This window comes from Eptatretus burgeri, chromosome 1 (assembly GCF_056783735.1).
Source record: "Eptatretus burgeri isolate ZD-2024b chromosome 1, Ebu_testis_v1, whole genome shotgun sequence".
NCBI lineage: Eukaryota > Metazoa > Chordata > Myxini > Myxiniformes > Myxinidae > Eptatretus > Eptatretus burgeri.
Genome location: NC_140961.1, coordinates 137,891,056 through 137,914,089, shown reverse-complemented (window position 1 = coordinate 137,914,089; position 23,034 = coordinate 137,891,056). Strand labels below are relative to the sequence as shown.

The 23,034-nt window shown below is 44.9% G+C and overlaps 1 protein-coding gene across 8 annotated transcripts in view; it reads right to left on the bottom strand.

The window, feature by feature from the left end:
• EVI5 (ecotropic viral integration site 5) overlaps positions 1–23,034 on the bottom strand; it is a 112,746-nt gene that overhangs the window by 37,325 nt on the left and 52,387 nt on the right. For 7 of the 8 annotated variants that reach the window (XM_085900038.1, XM_085900051.1, XM_085900056.1 and 4 more), the window contains 6 exons: positions 22,747–22,936; positions 22,381–22,605; positions 22,141–22,215; positions 19,606–19,731; positions 14,810–14,953; positions 13,546–13,635 (listed from right to left, as the gene is read on the bottom strand). In XM_085900038.1, coding sequence (XP_085756164.1) covers positions 13,546–13,635; positions 14,810–14,953; positions 19,606–19,731; positions 22,141–22,215; positions 22,381–22,605; positions 22,747–22,936 — 850 coding nt within the window. The remainder of the gene's footprint in view (positions 1–13,545; positions 13,636–14,809; positions 14,954–19,605; positions 19,732–22,140; positions 22,216–22,380; positions 22,606–22,746; positions 22,937–23,034) is intronic. The other variant, XM_085900061.1, reaches the window with a different exon arrangement.

Below are 23,034 nucleotides of genomic sequence, written 5' to 3'. Positions count from 1 at the left end.
GTAATTTGACATTGGTAGCTTCTTCCGTTCGAGTTATCTGTACCAAACCATCAAAAATCGAATATTTGACCTCACTGTGACCTTGACCTTTGACCGATTTTGACCAAAATCTAATCAACGCTAGCCATCACACTCCTGAAGCACGTGGTGTAATTTGACATTGGTAGCTTCTTCCGTTCTCGAGTTATCGTGCCTACAAACAAACAAACACACAAACAAACACACAAACAAACAAACAGAAACGGAAGTCATCAATATACTTATGAAATCTTTATATTTCGTAAGTAACAAACACACAAATAGAAACGGAACTGATCAATATACTTACGAAATCTTTAGATTTCGTAAGTAACAAACACACAAACACTGATCTGTGAAATATAGTGAGGATAAGTGAAGAAGGGGGGAAGTGATGGTGAATTTAATGTTCCATCTTAATTTGATTTTAACATTATTCTTAACAAACGGAGACAGGAACGACACAGGCATGATAGGCTGAATGGCCTTCTCATGCACCAAAGTTCCCGTGCAACGTTGTTAAGAACAGGAAGAAATGGGGAGGGGAGAACAGGGAGTTGGGGGTGAGTGTGCATGCAGTTGGAAGAGGGAGATTGAGACATGGGGAAGGGGGTGGGGGGGGGTTGAGGACTTAAAGAAGAAACCGGGAGAGGATGACAGAGTTGGGATCGAGAAGTTTGAAGCTTTTGAGGGGTGGGGGGGGGGAGTTGAGGACTGAGTTGGAAGGCGGTTTGAGAATTTGAAGAAAGGGGGAGGGGAGTACAGAGAAAGGAGGAGGGGGCAGAGAGAGGACAGAGTTGGGAGGGGGAAGGGGGTTGAGGACTTGGGATTGCGCACGTGTGTGTGTGTGTGTGTGTGTGTGTGTGTGTGTGTGTGTGTGTGTGTGTGTGTGTGTGTGTGTGTGTGTGTGTGTGTGTGTGTGTGTGTGTGTGTGTGTGTTTTATGAGGGGGGGGGGTTTAGCAACCTGAAGTCACATTTTACATTATGCAGAATTTCCATGCATCCCAGATAGTCCCGTTGGGTCTTTTGGGTCTTCTCGGTATTTTGACTTTGAGGTATTTTGGGTCCTTGTGGTCTTTTGTGTCCTCGGTTCATTTGGATCCCCTGGGTCCTTAAAGGTTTTATCAGTATTTTGGGTCTTTAGGGTGTTGAAGGTCTTTGTGGTCCTTGGGTTCTCAGGGCTGTTTTGGGTCTTTTGGGTCGTCTGGGTACTTTAGGTTAAGTATTTCAGGTTACAATTGCGGGTGATGTCATGTCAGTTGTCCAACCAATGGGTGAAGAGCGGACAAACATAGATGCATACGTACATTTGCTACATTACATAGATAGATACAGATAGATTAGATAGATAGATATAGTAAACCCGCCATCACTGGTCTGTTCTGTGGTAGGCACATGATAGCACTGGACCAATCATGTTCGGTGATGTACCTCGGGTTGCATAGCTAATACTTGGCGGCCTCGGCTTCACTTTTTAGCTTCCCCTAATTTTTGCTCATTTGCTTGTGATAGCAAGCTAAAAAGTATAGCAATCCAGTCATCTATCTATATATGTATTACTAAAACTCTCATCTTGTATGTATGTATGTATATAAAAAGTATATATACATATATACACACACACACACACACACACACACACACACACACACACACACACACACACACACACACACACACACACACACACACACACACACACACACACACACACACACACACGTCTTCTTCTTCTTCTTCCTCTTTCGGCTGCTCCCGTTTGGGGTCGCCACAGCGGATCATCCGTATGATCCGCATCGTGATTTGGCACATGTTTTACGCCGGATGCCCTTCCTGACGCAACCCTGGTCGCCTCTTACGACACAGGGATATGGTACACCTATTTTAACCGGGGTATACACCGGTCCAGTACACTGGTACTCATTTCGCCGACCTCGGAAGGATGACAGGCTGAGTCAACCCCCATGTACACACACAAGTATGTTCCCGAAATACAGCCAAAACGGTATAGGATAGCGCAAATTTTTTAGGGCCACCTTATCCACCATTCGCCTGTGGTGTGCAGTATCAAGTTTCGTTGAAATTGGGCAACGAAAAAATTATTAAAAAACAATTCCCAATTCAGTCAAGTACTCTTCGGGAGAATTTGAGCAATGCAAACAACCTCAGCGGTATAGTTCGCTGGAGCTATCTTTTTTTTTCATCAACTGCTGTCACAACCGGAACCCAATGGGTTCACGGGTCGTCTCGTGTATACTAAGTACAATATAGCTGAGTTTCGTGGACCGTTGACGCTTCGTCTAGGAGGAGATAATAAACAGCTCCATGATAGTATAGATTAACAACCTCATTAGAAGTCTGTGTCAGAGTGGCAAGCTGTCCAGGATTGTTACCCCAGTCAAGAAACTGCTTTGGCAGAACCACCGCTTTGTTCACCTACTCTTCACAAAGGACACCGTGGGGTCTTTAACGTCATCCAACTCATGCCGGCAGATGGGACATCCAGTTTAACGTCCATCTGAGAGATGGCACACACATTGATGAATCACCCTGCCTGTGAAACACCAGGATAGTTTATAGCTGGGACGGGATTCAAACTCAGGCAAGACAGCTTAGATGTGAGTGTGCGTACCTCTAGGGCCTCGGCCTCCTGCCAGCCCCACGAGATGCCATGCCGATTCTTTGAACGATGAGTTGAGCCACAAAAGCCCCGGCTGGCATATCTGCCTACCCATGTAAAAGCAACCAATAATGCATCTTATACTCGTACATGTGCGTGATGAAGAAATTATTCACGCACATATATTGTTACTGTTGTGGGGGTTAGATGGAGAAATTTCATAGCAAAGTTAGGATTGCATTGTTGATTGGTCCGTTGACGTGTAGGAGACATCCCAATGTAAATTAAGTAGGGAAACTGTGAGCTTAAGTGTTACGTGTCACCACACAGAGGTGGTACCGTGTTAATTAGATAGAGATTAAGACCAATTTCCCCCAGTATGTAATTGCCCCCTGTGACCTTTTCCTGCGTTTTTGCATTTACAAGCCAGCAATTAAAGATTTACGTTTTTATAACAAGCAAGCCAAACGTGCCAAGCAGGCAGAAGCCCCGCCTTCCTGGTTTTTGCGCCAACAAGCCACGACTGGAGGTGGATGATGAATGGCATGACGTCAGAGTGGGTGGAAGAAGGGTGAATTTTGAAGAGCAGACAGGAGTTGTGACAGGAACGTGGCTGGGACGGAGGATCTCACTTTGCTCTCCTCTTGGTACGACAAAATAGCTGCGTGATTCGAGTGTCGTGCTGTAAATTTGCCCACGTGCTGGGTAAGATGCTAGTCATTGACTGTTCCACTGTACCGTGAAGTGTGTACGTTGCAGAAGCGACGAGTAAGGGGGGATGGTTTTGGTGGGTTGAGTTTGGGGTGAGGGGTGCAGTCGAGAGATGACGGAGCTAGGAGATGTAGTGTAAGATCAGGGCATTACGGCTGGCTTTCCTTCGACACATGAAGATGGCATGATTCTCATATTCGTGCTGAGGCGAATTGGCTCGCGTAGTGGAGCAAGACGCTGGCCATTGACTCTTGGTTGGATTGTGTGAGACGGACCTCGAAGCCTCATGTATATCACCGAAGGGCGCGGCACCATTCTGCAGAGAACAGCATCTGCAAGCGTGATCGAAGAGGAAGCCACACGGCGGTTGGTGAGCCTTGGCATTGAATACCGCCACACAAATTACCTCATGTACGTTTCCCGCCTAAGGAGCGGCTCGGCACCATTTTTGGGCGAGTCTTCCCACGCAGGATGAAGCGCCTCAACCCAAAAGGTCAGTAAAGACCATATCAGGACAAAGCTAAGTGCCAGAATAAAGGGAGGATTTGCTTTTCTTTTGTTTTCCCCTCATCTGTATTACAGTCCATGTGTTGAGGCGCCTCGAGTTCAGACAAATTTATCTCACGTTTTTATTGTCAAATTTTGACTTATTACCCTTATCTATATATGAATACTGAAGGACCAATTTTGTGCTCCTCCTAGCGGTCACGTCACGTTTTTCTCTGTACTGTGACCTGAGAAGTTTTGACACGGTGTTTGTACGTCAAAGTAGACACGTGCACAAATCAGGGGACTTCTTCACAAGGAGTAGTGTACACCAAAAATGTTGTGTACAAGGACGTTTTGTAGGCCTCATTAGTTAAGGCCATGGAGTACATCAACTGGGATCCGGCTCTGACAAGAGCCGCCACTGGTTGTCATATTGGGCTCATGGAACGGAATCCGTCTATGACGGGGTTTCGGCTAGTAAATATTTATTCTATTTTCATTAAATTCCCGTGTTTATTTGAAGTTGCTGGTGTCCGTGTATCTGTCGTGGGTTCGAGTATAAACCCCTTGTACTGTGCATCCACGTTTCATTTGCACCGCCCGTGCCATAATCTCCAAAGATCACGTGTCCACCTCAAAGGAAAACTGCTCGGCGATCCGGCCTAGTCAGTGTTAACCGCCCGTCCACCACAGTTGGGTCGGGTGGATTAAACGAACTGGCCACAGATATGTATGTATATATATATATATATATATATATATATATATATATATATATATATATATATATATATATATACATATACATATACATACATATACAGTAATCCCCCACTATATTGCGGTTCATCTATCACGCCCCCGGTTCATCGCGGATTTCCCCTTGGAACCTAACTAATTTTTTCTGCGGATTCCCCCGGTACATCGCGGTAATAATATATAAAATATAAATTATTTAAGCAATAAATTATAACGCGTGGCACTCGACCAGTCACACAACACACGAGACAAAGTTTCGCTTGTGAACTTCGAATATTATTCGGGGTTGGAACGTAACCCCTGCGATAAATGGGGGATGACTATATATATATATATATATATATATATATATATATATATATATATATATATATATATATATATATATATATATATATATATATATTGTTGCGAATCTGGAAGCCATGAGCACACAGACATTCAGGTTCCTATGAATTAGTTATCTCGGTAAGTACGTGTTTAATAGATAGCCCTTTCCCTAGTCTAATGGGTAATTAAATGTTCCTGCGCTGTGATTTATTATAATGGTCAGGTTTTCTTTTAGTTCATTTTTACGACACCGCCAGCGCCACCGACATTACCGCCGACCACACCGCATCGCCCTCGCCTGCATTCACTTCCTCCACCTGGCCAATCGCGGGGTTTGGCGCCCGATTTGGCGAATGAGAGGAATGTGAGGGCGCATGCGCAGAAGGTCGTCCGGTGTAAAGAAGGCGAAGCTCGGGGAGTGGCCACACGGCGGCCCTCGACCAATCGAGATGAAGCGGTAGATGGAGCCACGAAACTCCCCCGCTGGAGACTCCACCCAGAGGGATGGGAGCGCCCCGCCCACCGCGTGCCTGTCCAATGGCGAGCGGACAAGGAGTCGAACGGTTTCCTGTCCAATGGGAGAGTGAGCGGGGAGGTGACAAGCGTTCGACTGAGCGGGAGGGGGACGGATATAAGGGTCCTAATAGTACAGGCATTTTAGCAGAAATATTTGGTCAACCTCCCACAAATTGCAACAAAAGCAAACTCATCAGATTTTGATTCCTGGATATGTCCTCAGTGACAGAAAAAAAGTCCTAATATAAGGGATCCTCCAGGGGAAAGTCCTGAAATCATGGAAATCCAATATGGCCGCCACCCGGCTTCGGGGAAAATGAGAAAATTGTAAAGATTGATATTTTAATATGTAAATATATGTTTTTCTGCATTCTAATTGTTTCTAGTTATGGTCAGTATATTGATATACAAGAATAATTATAAAAAAGTGAAATGTATTGAGGGTAAAATAAAAAATTAGTTTTTTGTCCAAAAGTCAATTTTTTGTCCTGAAAAAATATATATTTACCTGATACTGATTTTGGCTCCTGGACAAAAAAAAAAAAAAAGAAGAAACGTTGAATACACAAGATGAAATCAAGTCTATGGCAATACAATATAATTATGTAAATCATTGAAACATGACAAAATTCACAATTCCACTCGGGGCAATCACATCTGCCTGACGAAGGTTTTGAAATGAAAATGAAAATTCGCATTAAACTCAGAAACTACATCCATTATAAACTTACTATGCATGTTGAGAAAAATCAAGCGTATTAAAGTTAGAACTCGACAATGTCGTCATCATCCTCATCATTGTCACATGGAGTGTTTGTGCAGCCAGAGCCCCTGCAGTTTCCACAAGCTGGAGTGCACTCAATGTTGTGCTTCTTGCCTGTGCATCTCATGGTGCTACATTCAGCCTGGCAGTTGCACCTAATGACACGTAACATCTTTTCAGGAGCTGGAGCTATTGATGTCTGAAGTGGCACAAAACCCTCGTCACACTTCTGCCAACCCCAGTCTGTGGAAGAAGTATGCAAGTCTGACGTCTTGAAACGAATCAAAGACCACCTTCAAAAGCATGCTGAGTCTGCAAAGATATCTTCTTGAACTTCAGCGCTCTGGGTTCAGTATATGGACATGCTTGACATTCTACGCAAATACATCCGGGCAGAGCGCACTGGGAACTGGGCACTACATCTACAGGCCATCCAGGAAATGCTGCCTTATCTGGCAGCCTCGGGCCACAACCTGTATGCCAAATCTGCGAGGGTGTATCTGCAGCAGATGTCCAACCTCAAAACTCAACATCCCAATGTCCAACAACGTTTTGATGAGGGGTTCCATGTGGTTCGACGAAGTGATCGCCTGTGGGCAGGTCTTTCATCTGACCTGATCATCGAACAAGTTCTGATGAGAAGTTTGAAGACCAGCGGTGGGCCCACATAAGGGCGAGGAATGACAGAGCAACAACGGCTGGTATGGCTACTATCAATGCCTGCCTGTGCAGAAATAAACCGGGCAATGCAGGAGCTCACAGGTGTGAACTACAACACTGGAGAGCAGAAGAAGGACATGACAAAGGCAAGACAATCTCGTGACTGGAAGGACACACTATCAGCTCTTCAGTATTTACAGGAACGGAATCCGTTCAGTAGTGATCCACGTCTGAGGAACATTGCCACTGGAGTTCATGCACACCCCACCGTCAACGTCGATACAGCACATCCTGTAGGAGCCAAAATATTGAAATCTATGGATGAGAAAACACCTGCCGAGTACACATTTAAGAGGAAAGACCAAGTTGTCACCCTCGGCATGAAGTCATCTGTCAAGATTGATGGAGAGCAAGTCCAGGTTGACCCACAACTCCTCTTCCAGAGACTGATCACTGTTGCACAGAGAGCAGAAGAACTGGAGTCGGCCTTCAAATATGAACTGTGCAGCTATCCACCAGCCCTCTTTGATTCCTCTCTTCAGCTCCGAGAAGCACACAAGCCAGTCTTTGCTGATGCCATCTGGGATCTTCTTGGATCCGATGTCCCAGCCGATATCCCCAATGATGGGCAACAGTATGTTTTGGATGGCGGGGCACTTGTTCAACGCATTCCATGGTCTCGTGGATCTACATACAGGGACATATGCCACCAGTACACTGATTATGTAACGAAGAAGTACGGAGATGCCATAGTCATGCTTGATGGTTATGAGAGTACCAACACGAAGGACATGACACACCAGAGACGGTCTAAAGGGAATGCTGGCACTACTGTGACATTTACAGCTGACATGCGTCTCACAATGAAGAAGGAACAGTTTCTTGCCAAAAGGCAGAATAAACAGCGATTCATTTTTATGTTGAGTGAAGAGCTTCAGAAGAAGAACTGTGAGACACACCATGCCTCAGGGGATGCTGATCTCCTGATTGTACTGAAGGCCGTGCAGTCTGTTACTGTCACCAACACTGTGTTAGTTGGTGATGACACAGACCTCCTCGTCCTATGCTACCATGCAAGCTTAGAATCCCATGACCTCTTCTTTTGTCCCGAGCCAAAGAAGAACACGAAGAAGCCTCGCATCTGGAACATCAAGGCTACAAAGAAAATGATTGGTACAGACATATGCAAGCACGTACTGTTTCTACATGCAGTTCTTGAGTGCGACACGACATCTCGTCTTCATGGGATTGGTAAGGGAGCTTCCCTCAAAAAGTTCAAAGCAAACAACACATTCCGTGAGCAGGCCAAGGTTTTTGATACATATCCAGCTTCTGTATGTGATGTGGCAGATGCAGGAGAAAAAAAACATTGGTGATAATCTACAACAGAAAGTCAACTGACACCCTGGACACCCTCGACACCCTCCGGTATCAGCGGTACTGGGACAAGGTGGCTTGGAGCTCCTCTCACGTGCAACCACAGACGTTACCACCAACATCAGAAGCAGCAAAGTATCACAGCCTGCGCGTGTATCTGCAAGTCCAAGAATGGAAGGGATGTGCAGATTAACTTCTTCCGACAGACTGGGTTGGCAGAAGTGTGACGAGGGTTTTATGCCACTTCAGACATCAATAGCTCCAGCTCCTGAAAAGATGTTACGTGTCATTAGGTGCAACTGCCAGGCTGAATGTAGCACCATGAGATGCACATGCAAGAAGCACAACATTGAGTGCACTCCAGCTTGTGGAAACTGCAGGGGCTCTGGCTGCACAAACACTCCATGTGACAATGATGAGGATGATGACGACATTGTCGAGTTCTAACTTTAATACGCTTGATTTTTCTCAACATGTATAGTAAGTTTATAATGGATGTAGTTTCTGAGTTTAATGCGAATTTATTTTCATTTTCATTTCGAAACCTTCGTCAGCCAGATGCGATTGCCCCGAGTGGAATTGTGAATTTTGTCATGTTTCAATGATTTACATAATTATATTGTATTGTCATAGACTTGATTTCATCTTGTGTCTTCAACATTTCTTTTTTTTTGGTCCAGGAGACAAAATCAGTATCAGGTAAATTTTTTTTTTGGGGACAAAAAATTGACATTTTTGGACAAAAAAACTATTTTTTTTATTTTACCCTCAATACATTTCACTTTTTTTTTTAATAATGATTCTTGTATATCAATATACTGACCATAACTAGAAACAATTAGAATGCAGAAAAACATATTTACATATTAAAATATCAATCTTTACAATTCTCTCATTTTCCCTGAAACCGGGTGGCGGCCACATTGGATTTCCATGATTTCAGGACTCTCCCCCTGGAGGATCCCTTAGGACTTTTTTTCTGTCACTGAGGACATATCCAGGAATCAAAATCTGTTGAGTTTGCTTTTGTTGCAATTTGTGGGAGGTCATCCGACATTTTGACTGTACTTTCAGGAGATTTTCAGGGTCGGCTCTCTTGAAGTTGTTCTGGTATAGTTCAGTCCTCTCCTCCCGCTTCTTCACTTCCTGGCTCATCACTTTGGCCTCTCCGGCGACCGGCCTCGTCCCGGCTCCAGAGCTTATGTCTCGTGCCTTTGCGCCTGGCAAGTACAGCGACACCAGCCCCAAGAGAAGGGGACGTCCAGCCGCGCTACGCGGCCAGGTAGCCTGCCGCCACCTGGCTCTCACAGCCGGACTGTCCTCCTCGGCTGGAGAGCCGCAATAAAGACCCAAGAGGGTCCATTTCTGTCTGTGTGTGTGTCCGTGGGCCCGTCTGATAAGTAGTGAACTGTTAAGTGTTTTTGCCTGTATATTATTTGCCTTGCTTGATATTCGGTATAGCTCTCCTCTTGCATGCTCCCCTCGTCCCCCATCATTGGTAAATAAATATACCCAATTATTTAAATGTACTCAGCTTGTTGTGTCATTTCTCCATTGACTGGGTGTGTCATGCATGTGGGAAAGTGAGCAGTCATTGCCGTTATAACGGAATAACAGGATAATCGGGCCGGCGGAACTTGGCAATTAAAACCGCTCGGCTTCGCACACTGAACGGGCTCGCTAAGCGGCTCGTTTCCGTACGAGTTCCGTCGAGGGTGAGATACCCCGGTAGCTGGACAACGTGGGTACTTCAGTATATAGAGAATTTGGCTATTCACCCTACCCCACGTGGTCTACCCATTGGCGTATTTCTGTCCAAAATAAGCAGGACCCGTCGACCCCGGACTTCTCCGGGCCAGCGATCTAAAATTTCGGGCGACTGAGCCGAGGCAACTCCACTGCTCCATCTAGTGGTCGTGCTCGAGGCGACGCGCCAGAGAAACCACAACATTATATTGTTACGGATTTCAGAATCCCGTCTGATGAATGCATCCACACATCCAGTTCCTCAGACAGTTATTTCCTTAAATGCATGTTCAGATTAGCCCCATCCCCATGTCTAATGGGATCTTAAATGTGATGCGTTGAGAAGGGTAAAGAATTGATCCCCTTTCTTATGGGAAGTTTTTTATTTTTCTTTACAACAGACAAGTTTACACACATTTCTTTCGCAAGCTCTGACGCCCGCCCTTATTTTTCCTCAGCAACGTTTATGCACGTATTTCTTTTGCAAGCACTGACGCCCGCCTTTTTTGAGGGCGCACGGGTCGTCATGGTAACCGTGCGCAAGTGGAGCGGGGTGAGCCTTGGGGCGGACTGTGCGCCCGCTGAGACGGGCCGCATATATAACAAAGAATTAGAGGTCCGCTCTGAGGGAAAGAAATAAGAGGAGGGAGAAGAGAATGAGAAAGAAAGCCAGAGAGGAAAAGGAGGAGAGAATTGAGCAAGAAGCGGGCAAGCGCGCCGAGAAAGAAGCGAGAGTTGAAGCATGCGAGGGAAGAAGCGAGCCAGAGAGGAAGCGTGCAAGTGAGCAAGCGAGCGTTTGGTGCGCGTGTGGGTGTCTGACCAGCACCAATGAGAGAATTCGTCCTTCCCAGTGCTTGAGCAAGCAAGTGTGTGGTGCGCGTGTGGGTGTGAACAGCGCCGACGAGTGAGGCACGGGTTGGTCACCAATGTGCGAGGCATGGGTCAGTCACCGACCGACCGTGTGGGTCACTGGACGTCACCAGTTTTGTGAAGTGAGGAACTGCCCGTGTCACAGCACCAGGGTCTAAACCCGCGACAGACGATCTTGGTGCCCTCCCAGACGTTGACTGGCGTTCAAGGCTGTTCGCGAGAGGGTGCGTGGCAAGGCTGGGTGCTGGCGACGGACGTGACATGCACACACACATTTCAGGACGTTTTCCCTTCACGGACAACTACTCTCTGGTGAGCAAGACGACTCTTCTCGCACCCGAATGATCTGTTGGGTACCCTTGCCTGTGTTTAGCTGGAAGCAAGTCAACCCCCGATAAGCATCTGCTCTCTGTCTCTTTCCTGTCATTTTGATTGATTTTGCCTGAGTAATTATTAATTTCGGTTGCTTTGAAACTTATTCATTTATTTACCTTAGAAAAGAAAAAGTTCTTTTTATTTATTTATTTTATTATTAATAAATCATTTGTCGACTTCAATCTGTCCGTGTTTGTCCTTTCCTTCCATTCGTCTAGCACTGTCCGTACCGAGATAGACTGAGGTAATTACCACAGATTTGACAAAAAAAATAGTCGGCACGCACCAGCAGTTAAAACGCTCGGCCGCCCGAATTAAAATCTAATCGAGATAACATTGGTGCTTTGCCGAGGGCGTGCTCCACACTCAGGTAACCACGTGACCTCTAGTTAAACGGCATAGTTAGACGGTGGATACTGGAACTCATGGTTAACTGGGTGGCATTCGTGCTTTTAAAACAACCCACCGTACCACAACATTAATTGTGAGCGGTGGCCCCAGGTCCGAGGACAACCGAGGTTAATCCCCCTGAGTGACAAGCTGGTGTCTCAGTACCCGTGGCCGCAACTATATACGGTATATATAATCTCAAAACATGTGGAGTGTGACTCGCACTCCCCCGATCTCCATTGGACATAATCCTACACCAAAATGCCACTTCCAACCCAGAGGCCTCGGCCTGGTGACTCTGTCAAACAGACAAAGATTACATGGTCGACATCAGGTAAACATCAAACGGAGCCAGCGATCCGGTGAGGGCAAACAAGCGCAAAATCCAGAGTGGCATTTCTGTACGTGGAGGAATTGCGTTGCTCTGGGTACAGTTTGCCAGAGGACCTGGATTCGATTCCCGGTCTGGGCCCATAATTTTTCCACATGAATGTATACTGTTTGCTCTGTCCTTTTTTCATTTATAATTATATATATATATATATATATATATATATATATATATATATATATATATATATATATATATATATATATATATATATATATCAGATAAACTCTGTTGGAATTAAATATCAACAGGTATATTTTTCACTCTGTTCATGCCGTAAACCATATGAAACACATTTGATGAACACGATCTAGTCAGAGATTGGAGAGATGGATGAATTACAAGCGAAATCACGAATGTGTGAACACAATGCCATTTTCTTCATGTCAGATGATGATGTGCAATTACAAGTTATAATAAGAGGAGTCAGCGTTACTTAACATGTGTAATCATCAATATGCCATTTCCATCTTACAATCCTTGTTATTTACAAATTAGGTAATAAAAGTTGTGGGAACCATGGCTTGTTTTTCATTCTGATTTTGTGATTCTCTCTGCATCATTTTGATCTTCTGCTCTTATACTCGTGATAAAGCTAACCAGAACGAAATCGTTGGCGTGCCATCGCAAATCCCACACTTCCCACCTCAAGCAATGTTGAAAGATGGCAAAATGTTCCACAAGGATTGACCCGATATCAAATTTTTTCGTTATTCTCGTTTTGACCCCAGTTTTTCCATTCCCTGGGGCAAGAACCAGGAATAAATTTTTTTTTTTAAATCGTTACACATTTCATGTGTACCCCCAATGTTGATTGCATATACATATGAGGCTTCATTTTTTATTTTTTTAAGTTTTAAAATGTGACTGTAACTGCATTTTTTTGGTGTTTGACCTTTTGACCCTTTTGTCCCAAGGTGTGAGGTCAAAAATGATACTGCTCTCACACCTTCTCACCATGTGGTGATCATAACTACCAAGTTTGGTGAATTTCTGCACAACTGTTTAGGAGGAGATGACGTGACGGGTGGACGGAGGGAATGGAGCCAATTACAATATCCCCCCCCTCCCCGTTCGTGTTTTTTCTTCAAAAAGTGTGGGGATAATTATGGAATAGGAAGTCGACGAGTTAATTGGGTTTATTGTACACCGGACAAAGAAATACAATTCATTACAAAACTAAATGCTCACAATCCTGATATCTGTGACATGGAAACATACGAGAAATCACACCGACCAAGCATACGTTGCAAGGAAATGTGGTTACATGGAATGCAAGTAACCAACATTCTGCACAAGTTCCAAGAAACTTCTCCATTTGCTGCATCGCTGCACGAGCACAAGCGAAAGCATTGTCTTCACACAGTTAAGCCGTAGTTCATGCCATTAGGGGGCAGAGTAAAAGGCGGCAGAGTGTTCCAGCATCGGAATGGGTTCATCATGCTAATGGCGGCATAAATGGGAGATTCCCAAACCTCAAGAGTCAGAAATTTTTCACTATCAAATGGTAAACGATGGATAAATGGTACCTGCAGCATCCCTTCCATGTCGAGCTGAAGCAGATCGGACTGTGCGGCTTGGAGCACAGCTAGTCCAACGTGGAACACGATGTCCAGACCCTGCAAAAGCACGTTTTAACAGGGTCGGGGATTCCACATTCGTAGATAACTTGTACTCTGCATGCACTCGTCTTTGACACAGAGTTAAACCTACATGGGTTGGTCTGCTTTGTATTCCCATCTTATCATTGTTCAGAACGCTGCAAATCTTAGATTTAAGTCCCAAATGGTAAAATGGTTGGTAATGGTTCGTAGAGAGTCTGCTCGGAGTCTGGTAGGTTGGCGGTTCAAACTCCGGCCAAGTCATACCAAAGACTTAAAAATAGTACGTGCTGCTTCTTTGCTTGACGTTCAGCATTTAAAAGGTTTATAGCACGAACAATCCCCATAGGTTGGCATCAATGTGGAGGAGGAAATGCCCCACTGAGCGAGGTAAGAAAAGCGGCGGCATTGTTGTGACGTCGCTGATACCCAGAGTACCCCAGAAAGTGAAGGCACTTCCCCGAGCTCAGTGGCTGTGTTTGTCTCATCGAACAGTCCTGGATTTGTGTCAGAAGTGTTCGTCTGTATGTCCAGGTGCGTGTACGGCAGCTCCACTACGAGCCTTAGATCATGTATTAAAAAGTTACCTCCGCCACCGAAGGTAGACGAAGGTTATATTTTCACCCCTGTCTGTCTGTCTGTCTGTCTGTCTGTAGGATATCTCAAAAAGTTGTGGACGGACAAAATGATGAGATTTTGGTGAAGATCCCGATACTATAATTTTTAAGGGTTTCTTCACCATTGAGAGATAGAGCCAACAACGATATTTAGGATGATATCTCAAAAAGTTAAAGACGAAACTTGGTGGAGAGGTTGGGTGTGTGAAGAAGAAGAAATGATTCAATTTTGGTGAAGATCCCAATCCAGACCTGAGAATTTTCAAATTTTTCTCAGCGATTCTTCATGATTGAGAGATGGGGCCACGATATATAGCACGATATTTCAAAAAGTTGTGGACGAGTTAAGACACTAACTTGGTGGATGAGTTGGTTAGGTGACAAGAACAAGCCAATTCGATTTTGATTAAGGTCCAGATCCAGATCCGGCCTATCAGTGGGATACAAAACACAAACTGTTCAGCCTGGCGGACGTATGCACTCGACCGAGTGCCCTTCGGGTTGTGCATGTGATTATATTTGCAAGCTCCTCAAATCACTTTTCAAAAAAAAAAAAAATGTAAAGGCTCATTTACCTCAGATAGAAAGATGTCAAATATGCGTGTAGCAAGTGGCAGTGGAAAGGTCGTAAGAAAGAGGGTGAGGAACCATGAGGATGCGTACATCGTCGTGTGGAAACTTTGAGCTTGAAAGTGAACGTTTAATTCCGGCAACTGCTCCTGTGTGTAAAGAGGCACACAAACACAAAACTCTTCACGACTCACCACTTAAGCCGGCCATACACTGCCGTGGATTTGTCCATGCCAATTCCAAGCGATTATTCAGATTACAAAATTGACAAATCAATATAAAATTCATCAGTGAAAGGAACATGCAGGTGCAAATCCCTGGCATCACATGAGCAATTTTCCCTTGACATTACATTATTTCGAGCACTTTAAATTTCGGGGCTCTCTAGCCTGGGTTTGAATCCCAAAGCAGCTTAAAAACTCTGTCAACCCGGTGTTTCACAGACATGGCGATTCATCAATGTGTGTGTGTCGTCCCTCGGACTGACGTTGAAGATTCCACTGTGTCCTTCGCGAAGAGAAGGTGAGCTATCGCCGACACCCTGAACAAATCCTAAATTCCTGCCCTAACCGGCGGAGCTCATTGAATCGGTGGCACAGTCATGCGCTCAGCCAATGATGCTGCCCCACAGCCTTGTGCTGCATACAAAATAAGAAGAATAGCTTTTGGTAATCGTGCGCCATTCACACAGAGTACAGTACAACACGTCCAAGTTAGCGTGGGGCTATACTGAAGCAAAATAAGTTCCTCGTAGCTGTTAGGGTTAGGGAATGATATATTTCTGAGGGTAGGTGAAAAGGGAGAGGTGACACGCCATTTCCCAGTGTAGCCGTTTCTCGAGCCGTTTGAGGTCCGGCATGTTAGAGTGCTGACGGTCACAGTAAGAGAACGAACGAAATAATGTAATCACTGATCTGAGCACAAAATTAGTGATCTGTGTGGGCGATCGAAGAAGTCAAAACAAATAGCACCCTTCTTGCTCTGATGAAGGGTTAGGCCCGAAACGTCAGCTTCTCTCTTCTCTCCATGATGGATCAATCACCATTTGAGGTCTTTTATTTTCTATTTTTTTTGAAAAGTTACTTGTAGGCCAACGCATGCGACATGTATTCTGCTGCACGGAGAATCACCTCCGTGTATTTGGATCAGATTAATCCCGTACCACTTTCAGGTTGTCACGGACTGCACAAGCCACTTCCTGGGTAAGGAAATGCACTGAATTCTTTCCCAGTCCTTCAAAGCAATGGTAGTCAAGGCAGCAATTTCGAATTTGGACAGGATGCTGGCAACCTTGGTCAAACCTTTATCCTTTTGCTGACGACTCTCTGTCGTGACATCCCTCATCAATCAGATTGGCAGACTGCAGCCTCTTCCCTCTCTTCAGACCTTGACAAAATTACAAGCTGCTCAAACACTTGGAATAGGTCCTTCAATCCTGACAAATCTCACAGTCTCACTATCTCTCTCCACAAGGACCATCTGGCAACATCTCCTATCTACTTTCTTAACAATCCTCTTGAGGAAGTTCAGTCATTCAAACTCTTGGGTCTCATTATATGCCGATATGCCTGTTGGTGGCTTAATGTTTAGGGTGGTGGGCTTGGGATCTGAGGATCCTGAGTTCAAATCCAGCTCGGCTGTTGAATTCATACCAGGTGGGGTTGACTCTGCCTGTCATCATCCTTATGAGGTCAGTAAAATGAGTGCCAGCTTGCTGGTATCCTGTGTCAGAGTGGCAACCCGTCCAGGATTGTGCCCAATAGCCAAGAAGACCACTTCGGCAACACCAATGGATGGATGAATGGATGGATGGGTCTCATTATCAGCCATGATCTTTCTTGGGCAAACCACATTTAAAAGTTGGCCTCCAAAGCCAGCCGCCAGCTGGACATCCTCTATCGTACAAAGTCCTTCCATGGCACACCTGTACTTCTATCCACCGACAAGACCTTCATCCACAGCTTGATGGAGGACTTCTCTCCCCTCTGGGCTGGCTGCCCTGCCTTACATCTTGCTCAGCTCGACGCCGTGGAAACCAAGGCCTTCAAGATGATTGGAATCTCCTGTGATGAAGCTGAGTCGATGGGCCTATCACTTCGTCATCGCAGACTGGTCGGTGGTCTGTCTTCTACTGCCCCCTTTCTGGTCTTGCACACCACCCTCTGCTCTTTCCATGCTTTATCCCCCTACCCTTCTCCCCCCACAGTTTCTGCAGGGCACACAGTCTACCATCAAACCCCCTTCTGGTTAAACTACCTAAATCAAGGACCGCTGCTCACCTCCACTCATTTGTTCCTCTTTTTTTTTTTTTTACACATGTGGAACCAAATTCCACATTCTCTTCAATCTCATTCTTCCCTCCAGGTCTTCAAAACAGCTGTTCACCACCATCTCAGATTGTCCTCAATCCAAAATCATGATCTTTCCTACCCTCGGTAACCCCCCTCCCCTCCCCCCTCCTTCAAAATTTACAGTTTTCCCTCCCAAGTTTCCTTCTGTATCAATTCTGTCCACCTCCTTCTGTATCAATTCCAATCATCAATTTGGTTTCAGACCAGGTCACTCTACCCTGGATATGCTGCTTCTGCTCTCCCATCAATGGATGGAGGTCCTCAATGCCAGACAGGAAATCCGAGCCGTATCCCTGGACATATCACGTGCTTTTGACACAGTCTGGCACCCTGCCCTACTCACCAAACTCTCTTCCCATGGTATTCAAGGCCATCTCCACTCATGGCTCGCAGACTTCCTCTCCTGTCGCAGTCAACGTGTGGCCCTAAATGGAGTTCTTTCATCCCCTCTTCCTGTGCAGGCTGGAGTTCCTCAAGGTAGCGTTCTGGGCCCTGTTCTTTTTCTGGTTTTCATCAATGATCTCTCGGACTCTCTGGAAAATCCTCTATTTCTCTTTGCCGATGACTCCACCCTCTGCCGTACCATCTGTCATCCCTCAGACCGGCAAGCAGCAGCTTCTTCGCTCACTGCAGATCTGGATAAAATCACAAACTGGTCCAACACGTGGAACATGTCTTTCAATCCAGACAAATCTCACACTCTCACTATGTCTCTTCGAAAGGACCGTTTACAAAACCCCCCCATCCACTTTCTCAACAATCCTCTGGAAGAAGTCTTTTCTTTCAAGCTTCTGGGTCTCACTATCTGCCATGACCTTTCCTGGGAAAGTCACATTTCCAACCTCGCCTCAAAAGCCAGTCGCCGACTGGGAATCCTCCGTCGTGAAAAGTCCTTCCTCGGCCCTCTTGAGCTCCTGACCACTTACAAAGCTTTTGGCCGTAGCCTGATGGAGTACTGCTCTCCCCTCTGGGCTGGTGCTCCTGCCTCCCACCTTTCTCGACTTCACGCTGTCGAAACCAGGGCATTTAAGATCATTGGCATCTCCCGCAAAGAAGCTGAGTCATTGGGCCTCTCACTCAATCACCGCAGGTTAGTCGGTGGTCTTTCTGTCTTCTACCGACTCCTCTCCAGCCTTGCCCCCCCTGCTCTCTCTGCGATTTGTCCCAACCACATTTCCACAGGGCGCTCAAGGTCCGCCAACAACCCCCTTCTGGTAAAACTACCAAAATCACGAATCACTGCTCATCTTCACTCTTTCATTCCTCTTTTTTCCCGCCTTTGGAATAAACTTCCTCACTCTATTCTTTCCCATTCTTCCCTCCAGGCTTTCAAAACAGCTGTTCACCACCACCTCTTATCTTCCCCCATCCAAATCCTTGATCTTTTCGACCCCCGATAATCCACCCAAGCCCACTTCCTTCAATTCTTCTGCTTTCCTTCCTGAAAGTCCCTGTAATGTCCATCTTCTCCTCGCCATGTTCCCCGTCCCATCCCCATCCCTCTCCCTTCCACAGTTCACCTGTGTCTGTTCCCCAATGTTTTGTCCCTTCCACTCCCGCCCCTCTTGTCTCATGCCTCCTTGCTGTGAGTTGTGTGTTCGCTCTCATACGAGCCTCGACCAAGGTATACAAAAAAAATAAAAAAAAATAAAAAAATAAAAAACCCCATGCAGCCTCTCCACCCCCCTCCTCCTCTACTGTTCCTATTCTCCTGTTGCATCCTGGTCTGTTCAGTGTATTAGTACTCGCTCTTCCATGAGCCTCGATTATGTATGTTAAAAATAAATAAATTGTGGACCCAACCTCCATCAGCAGCAGTCGCTCATGCTGGCAGATGGATCCCCAGCTTAACTCCTCAACTAATGTATGGCACACTCATTGAGGGAAGGCCTTCCCTATGAAACACCAGGGTGACACCTTATAGTCGAGCTGGGAATCGAACCCAGAGAGCGGGCGCACTTGAAATCAAACATCAGTGTATGGGCGGTTTTAGACACACCAGCTTACGTAACAGCAAATTAACCTGAACAATAAAACAATCACTTTTAACAGTATTAATTAAGGTTCATCAATGATGAAATAAACATGTTACAAATCAACCAGATTGCCACAGTCTGGCTAATTCTTTCGTGCAAAATAATTAAACAATGCTCGACCAACGAATATTTCTGCTCCATTTTACAAAGCGGACCACGGTAAGCAATATTGTGCCTCATTTGATGTCAAGTTCCCAAACATCCTACAAGAGCTTTTGCCATATTTTCAAGTCCCAAATTTGTCTGTAATCAACACTCAATGATATGCAGTGAAGACCAATTAATCGTTGGCTTACAAACAACTGCAAAGATTTCTACACTGACAGGAGAACGACAATTCCACCTGAAAAACTGGTACCAACTGAAGTATTGCCACAGTGACTACCACTGAAACGAGAGCGATGATGAAGATACCTGAATGAGGTTCTCCAGCTGATACATGCAGAGGCCCAGCTCCGCCATACTGGGTTTGAAGAGCTCACGCAAACGATACTCCTGCATGAGTTTTACAAACACACAGAATGCATCCTCCTCTGGCATCTAGAATGGAAAACAAATAGCAAGGAAACAAAAAAGGTATTAGAATCATCTACAAAAACAATCTACATTTGGCTCATGTCCTCCACTTCAAACCACTCCAACTTTATTATTTCCAACCACTTTCACAGCGAGCCCATCTCTGAAAAGAATAAAGAAGTGTTAAATTCAAGCATTGCAGCAAATCTTAAGTACGCTACATCAGTCATAAGAAGATGAACGACTCGTACAGGTTGATTATGACTTCAGAGCCTGACAAGCCTAATTAATGTTTTAAAGTCCACTATTTTCAGTGCTCTCTATTCGTTAGACAACGGCATAACAGCAAAGTATTTCAATCATCAATGGCAACAGATTAAAAAAAAAAACGCAGCGTGGTTTGGTGAAAGTGCACTTTAGAGAAGACTTTTTGGACAAGAAGAACATCTTTTCCCGTTTCCTGGTCATGGTTTCTGTCGCTATCAGTAATCCAAAAAGCTCAGTAATCCTTCCGGATTTGTCTGTACTTCCATCGATTTTATGTCCTCCGTTTGTGTCGATTGTTCTTCATATTGAGTACTCACTCTTGTGTATTTTTTCATGCTCACACTATTTATTTCGATCCAGCGTCTCAAGCTCGGATCGTTTTGGGCCTACCCCGTTTTTTTTGTTGTTATTCCCTCCCCCCCCCAAATGTTTTGCATACCCACTCACTGGGTCTCCTTCCCCTCTATCCCATTATTCACCACCCTCACTTTAATACCTTCCTTATACCTTCTGTTTCCAGGTCATTGTGATTTATTCCCACTCCTCCCCCCGTCCCCCCTTCCATCATCTCTTTTCATTTGTTCTGTTTTTGGTTGATTTGCTACTTTTATGTTTTATCCCCACTTTCTGCTTCATTCAGCTTCTGAGCAACTTGTTCCTTCCCATGTGTCCTTCTCCACCTCTCCTTGATCTCACCCTCACTTTCACTTCTACTCTGCTGTAAGAGTTTCGTCTTTTCCATTTTGGTCCCTTTCTCCTCTTCCTCCTTCTCCTCCTTCCTGTGCAGCACAAGGCTGCGAGTACCATTACTGGCTGGGGGCGCGGGTGTGCCGCTGATGCAATGCCCCCGTTACCAGTACACTTGCCCTTAATTCTCCAACCTCGGAAAGATGACAGGCCGAGCCGACCCTTCCTGGTGTTAAATCAAAGACCTGACAGGGGCTTGAACTCAAAACCCGAGGATCTTAACCCAGTCACCTAACCGTTGGTCCCTTCTGTTTTGCTCTCACAATTCCACGAGCCTCGATTATTATGCATACAAAAAAATGATTAATAAAAACTAGAGAGTTCATAAAACACCTTACCCAATGATAATACCAATGAAATACTTACCCAATGAAATAATAGAAATAGCAGGTATGGTAAGAGGGCAGTGTTGAGAAAAAGGACGTGCGAAGGGTCTTTTCAACACTTGCTTTGTGTTTTTGAGCACGATCTACATTTCCTACAAGCCGCGATTTTGTCTGAATCTCGATATTCCCCAACACCGAGTGCGTGAATGGCAAATTTGATTGGTCGAGATGGCGTAAAATTTTGTCCAAATACAGCTAAACTGGAGGGTTTTTGGAAGAGTAAACAAGGCAATTTGCGTTCTGCAGTGTCCAAGTATATTTAATTCAACTGGAATAAAATAAAGGTTTTAAAGTTTGTAGGAAAAAAAAAAAAATCTTAAGTTTACCACTGTTCATGCACCATCTTTTACAACTTATTTAACACATCACATCAGTTATTTGTGTCCTTTATGATGTCCATAAACCAGTAAGTTTCCTGTTTGGAATGATTTCCAATTTGATTTGACTGCCAGACAGACGGATTAAAACAATAACCTCACTCCTCTCTGCGCGTGCACGATCAGGCCGAGATTCCTTACAATTTGTCAAATTTGGAGAAAAAGTACTGCTAAACTGCAGGTTTGTGTTACAATTTGTTTTCTGAAGTATTTAAAAGATAAAATTGAATTGAAATCAAGTAGTTCTTCGATCGTAGACTAACGTCTGGTGACAAACAGACAGACAGACAGACAAAGTGAACCAATTGCTTAATCCCACTTTGCATTTCATGCACAGGGTGATTAAAAAACAAACAAACAAAAAACACAGTGACAACCTGTAAGGAGGGATTAAAGGTGTGCAGGAGTATCACGACATATCTAACAGTTGAGCAGATAAGGTTGAGATTTTTTTTAAGTATGAAAAGGAGTAGCACAGTAAGTTTTAATCATAATCAGTATCAGCAAGCAGGCAATTCAGGTTCTGCAATTTAATTATCTAAATAAGCAGTTAATGCTTACAATCAGCATAATCGGTACAATGCAAAGCAATAACAAAATGGTGCACGTATGATGAAAATGGAGATGGAAGATTTGGACGACCCCCTGTGGTACACCTGCATGAGAAGTAGGCCCACGATGAAGGCGCTGCCCTGACAATAGCCAACTTCAGGATCCACCAGTGAATAAGCCTGAAGCAAGACAAGTGTGACAAACAGTTGTTTGCAAACTTTATTCCTAATGTTGTGAACACATATTTACGTTTCCACAATGCCTGAACACTCATCACCACTGAGATGATAGTCAGGGATCATTCATTTCAAGTCACAGAGGAATTAATTTTTTAATGTTCACACCTTCATGACATTGAACAAAACTTCCTGCCCGAGGCTATCCTTTTGCCTGAAAAAGCCATGCTCAGGATAGGTGCGTGCGATGTCTCTGCGGATTAGCCGCTCGCAAGGCGATGCAGTCTTCAACAAATCCGAGTACTGTGCCTTCACGGGCAGGGCCTGCGCACCACACAGCAGCTGCCAAGCAATTCCACGGAAGTGATGTGGAATACCTTTGCGGACAAGCTCCTGCAGATGAAAGTCAGACACGGACAAATAAGATTCAGTGTTTGACATAGAATATATGCATCCCGATTGCATTAAAAGGGCCTAGCTCATCCTCCGATCAATATTCAGTCGTCCCCCTAGTTTTGACCCACCCATGCCTACCTTCACACCACGGCTGCCCTTGCGTGTTGTCTCCTCCCACTCTGCTACAAGCTGTCCCCAGAGTGGCCAAGCAGCTTCTTCTTCCCCATGACTCTGTCCACTTGAACCAGATGAGCTGGATACCAGTGAGGCACCACTGTTCCTACGTGAGCCAGAGAATGCCAACAGCTTACTGTCTGACTCCAGGAGCCTGGCAGAGGAGGTGCAAAAAAACAAAAATAATAGAAATAGCAGGTATGGTAAGAGGGCAAAGTTTTTTTTTTTATATAAATTAAAGCAATGATAAAT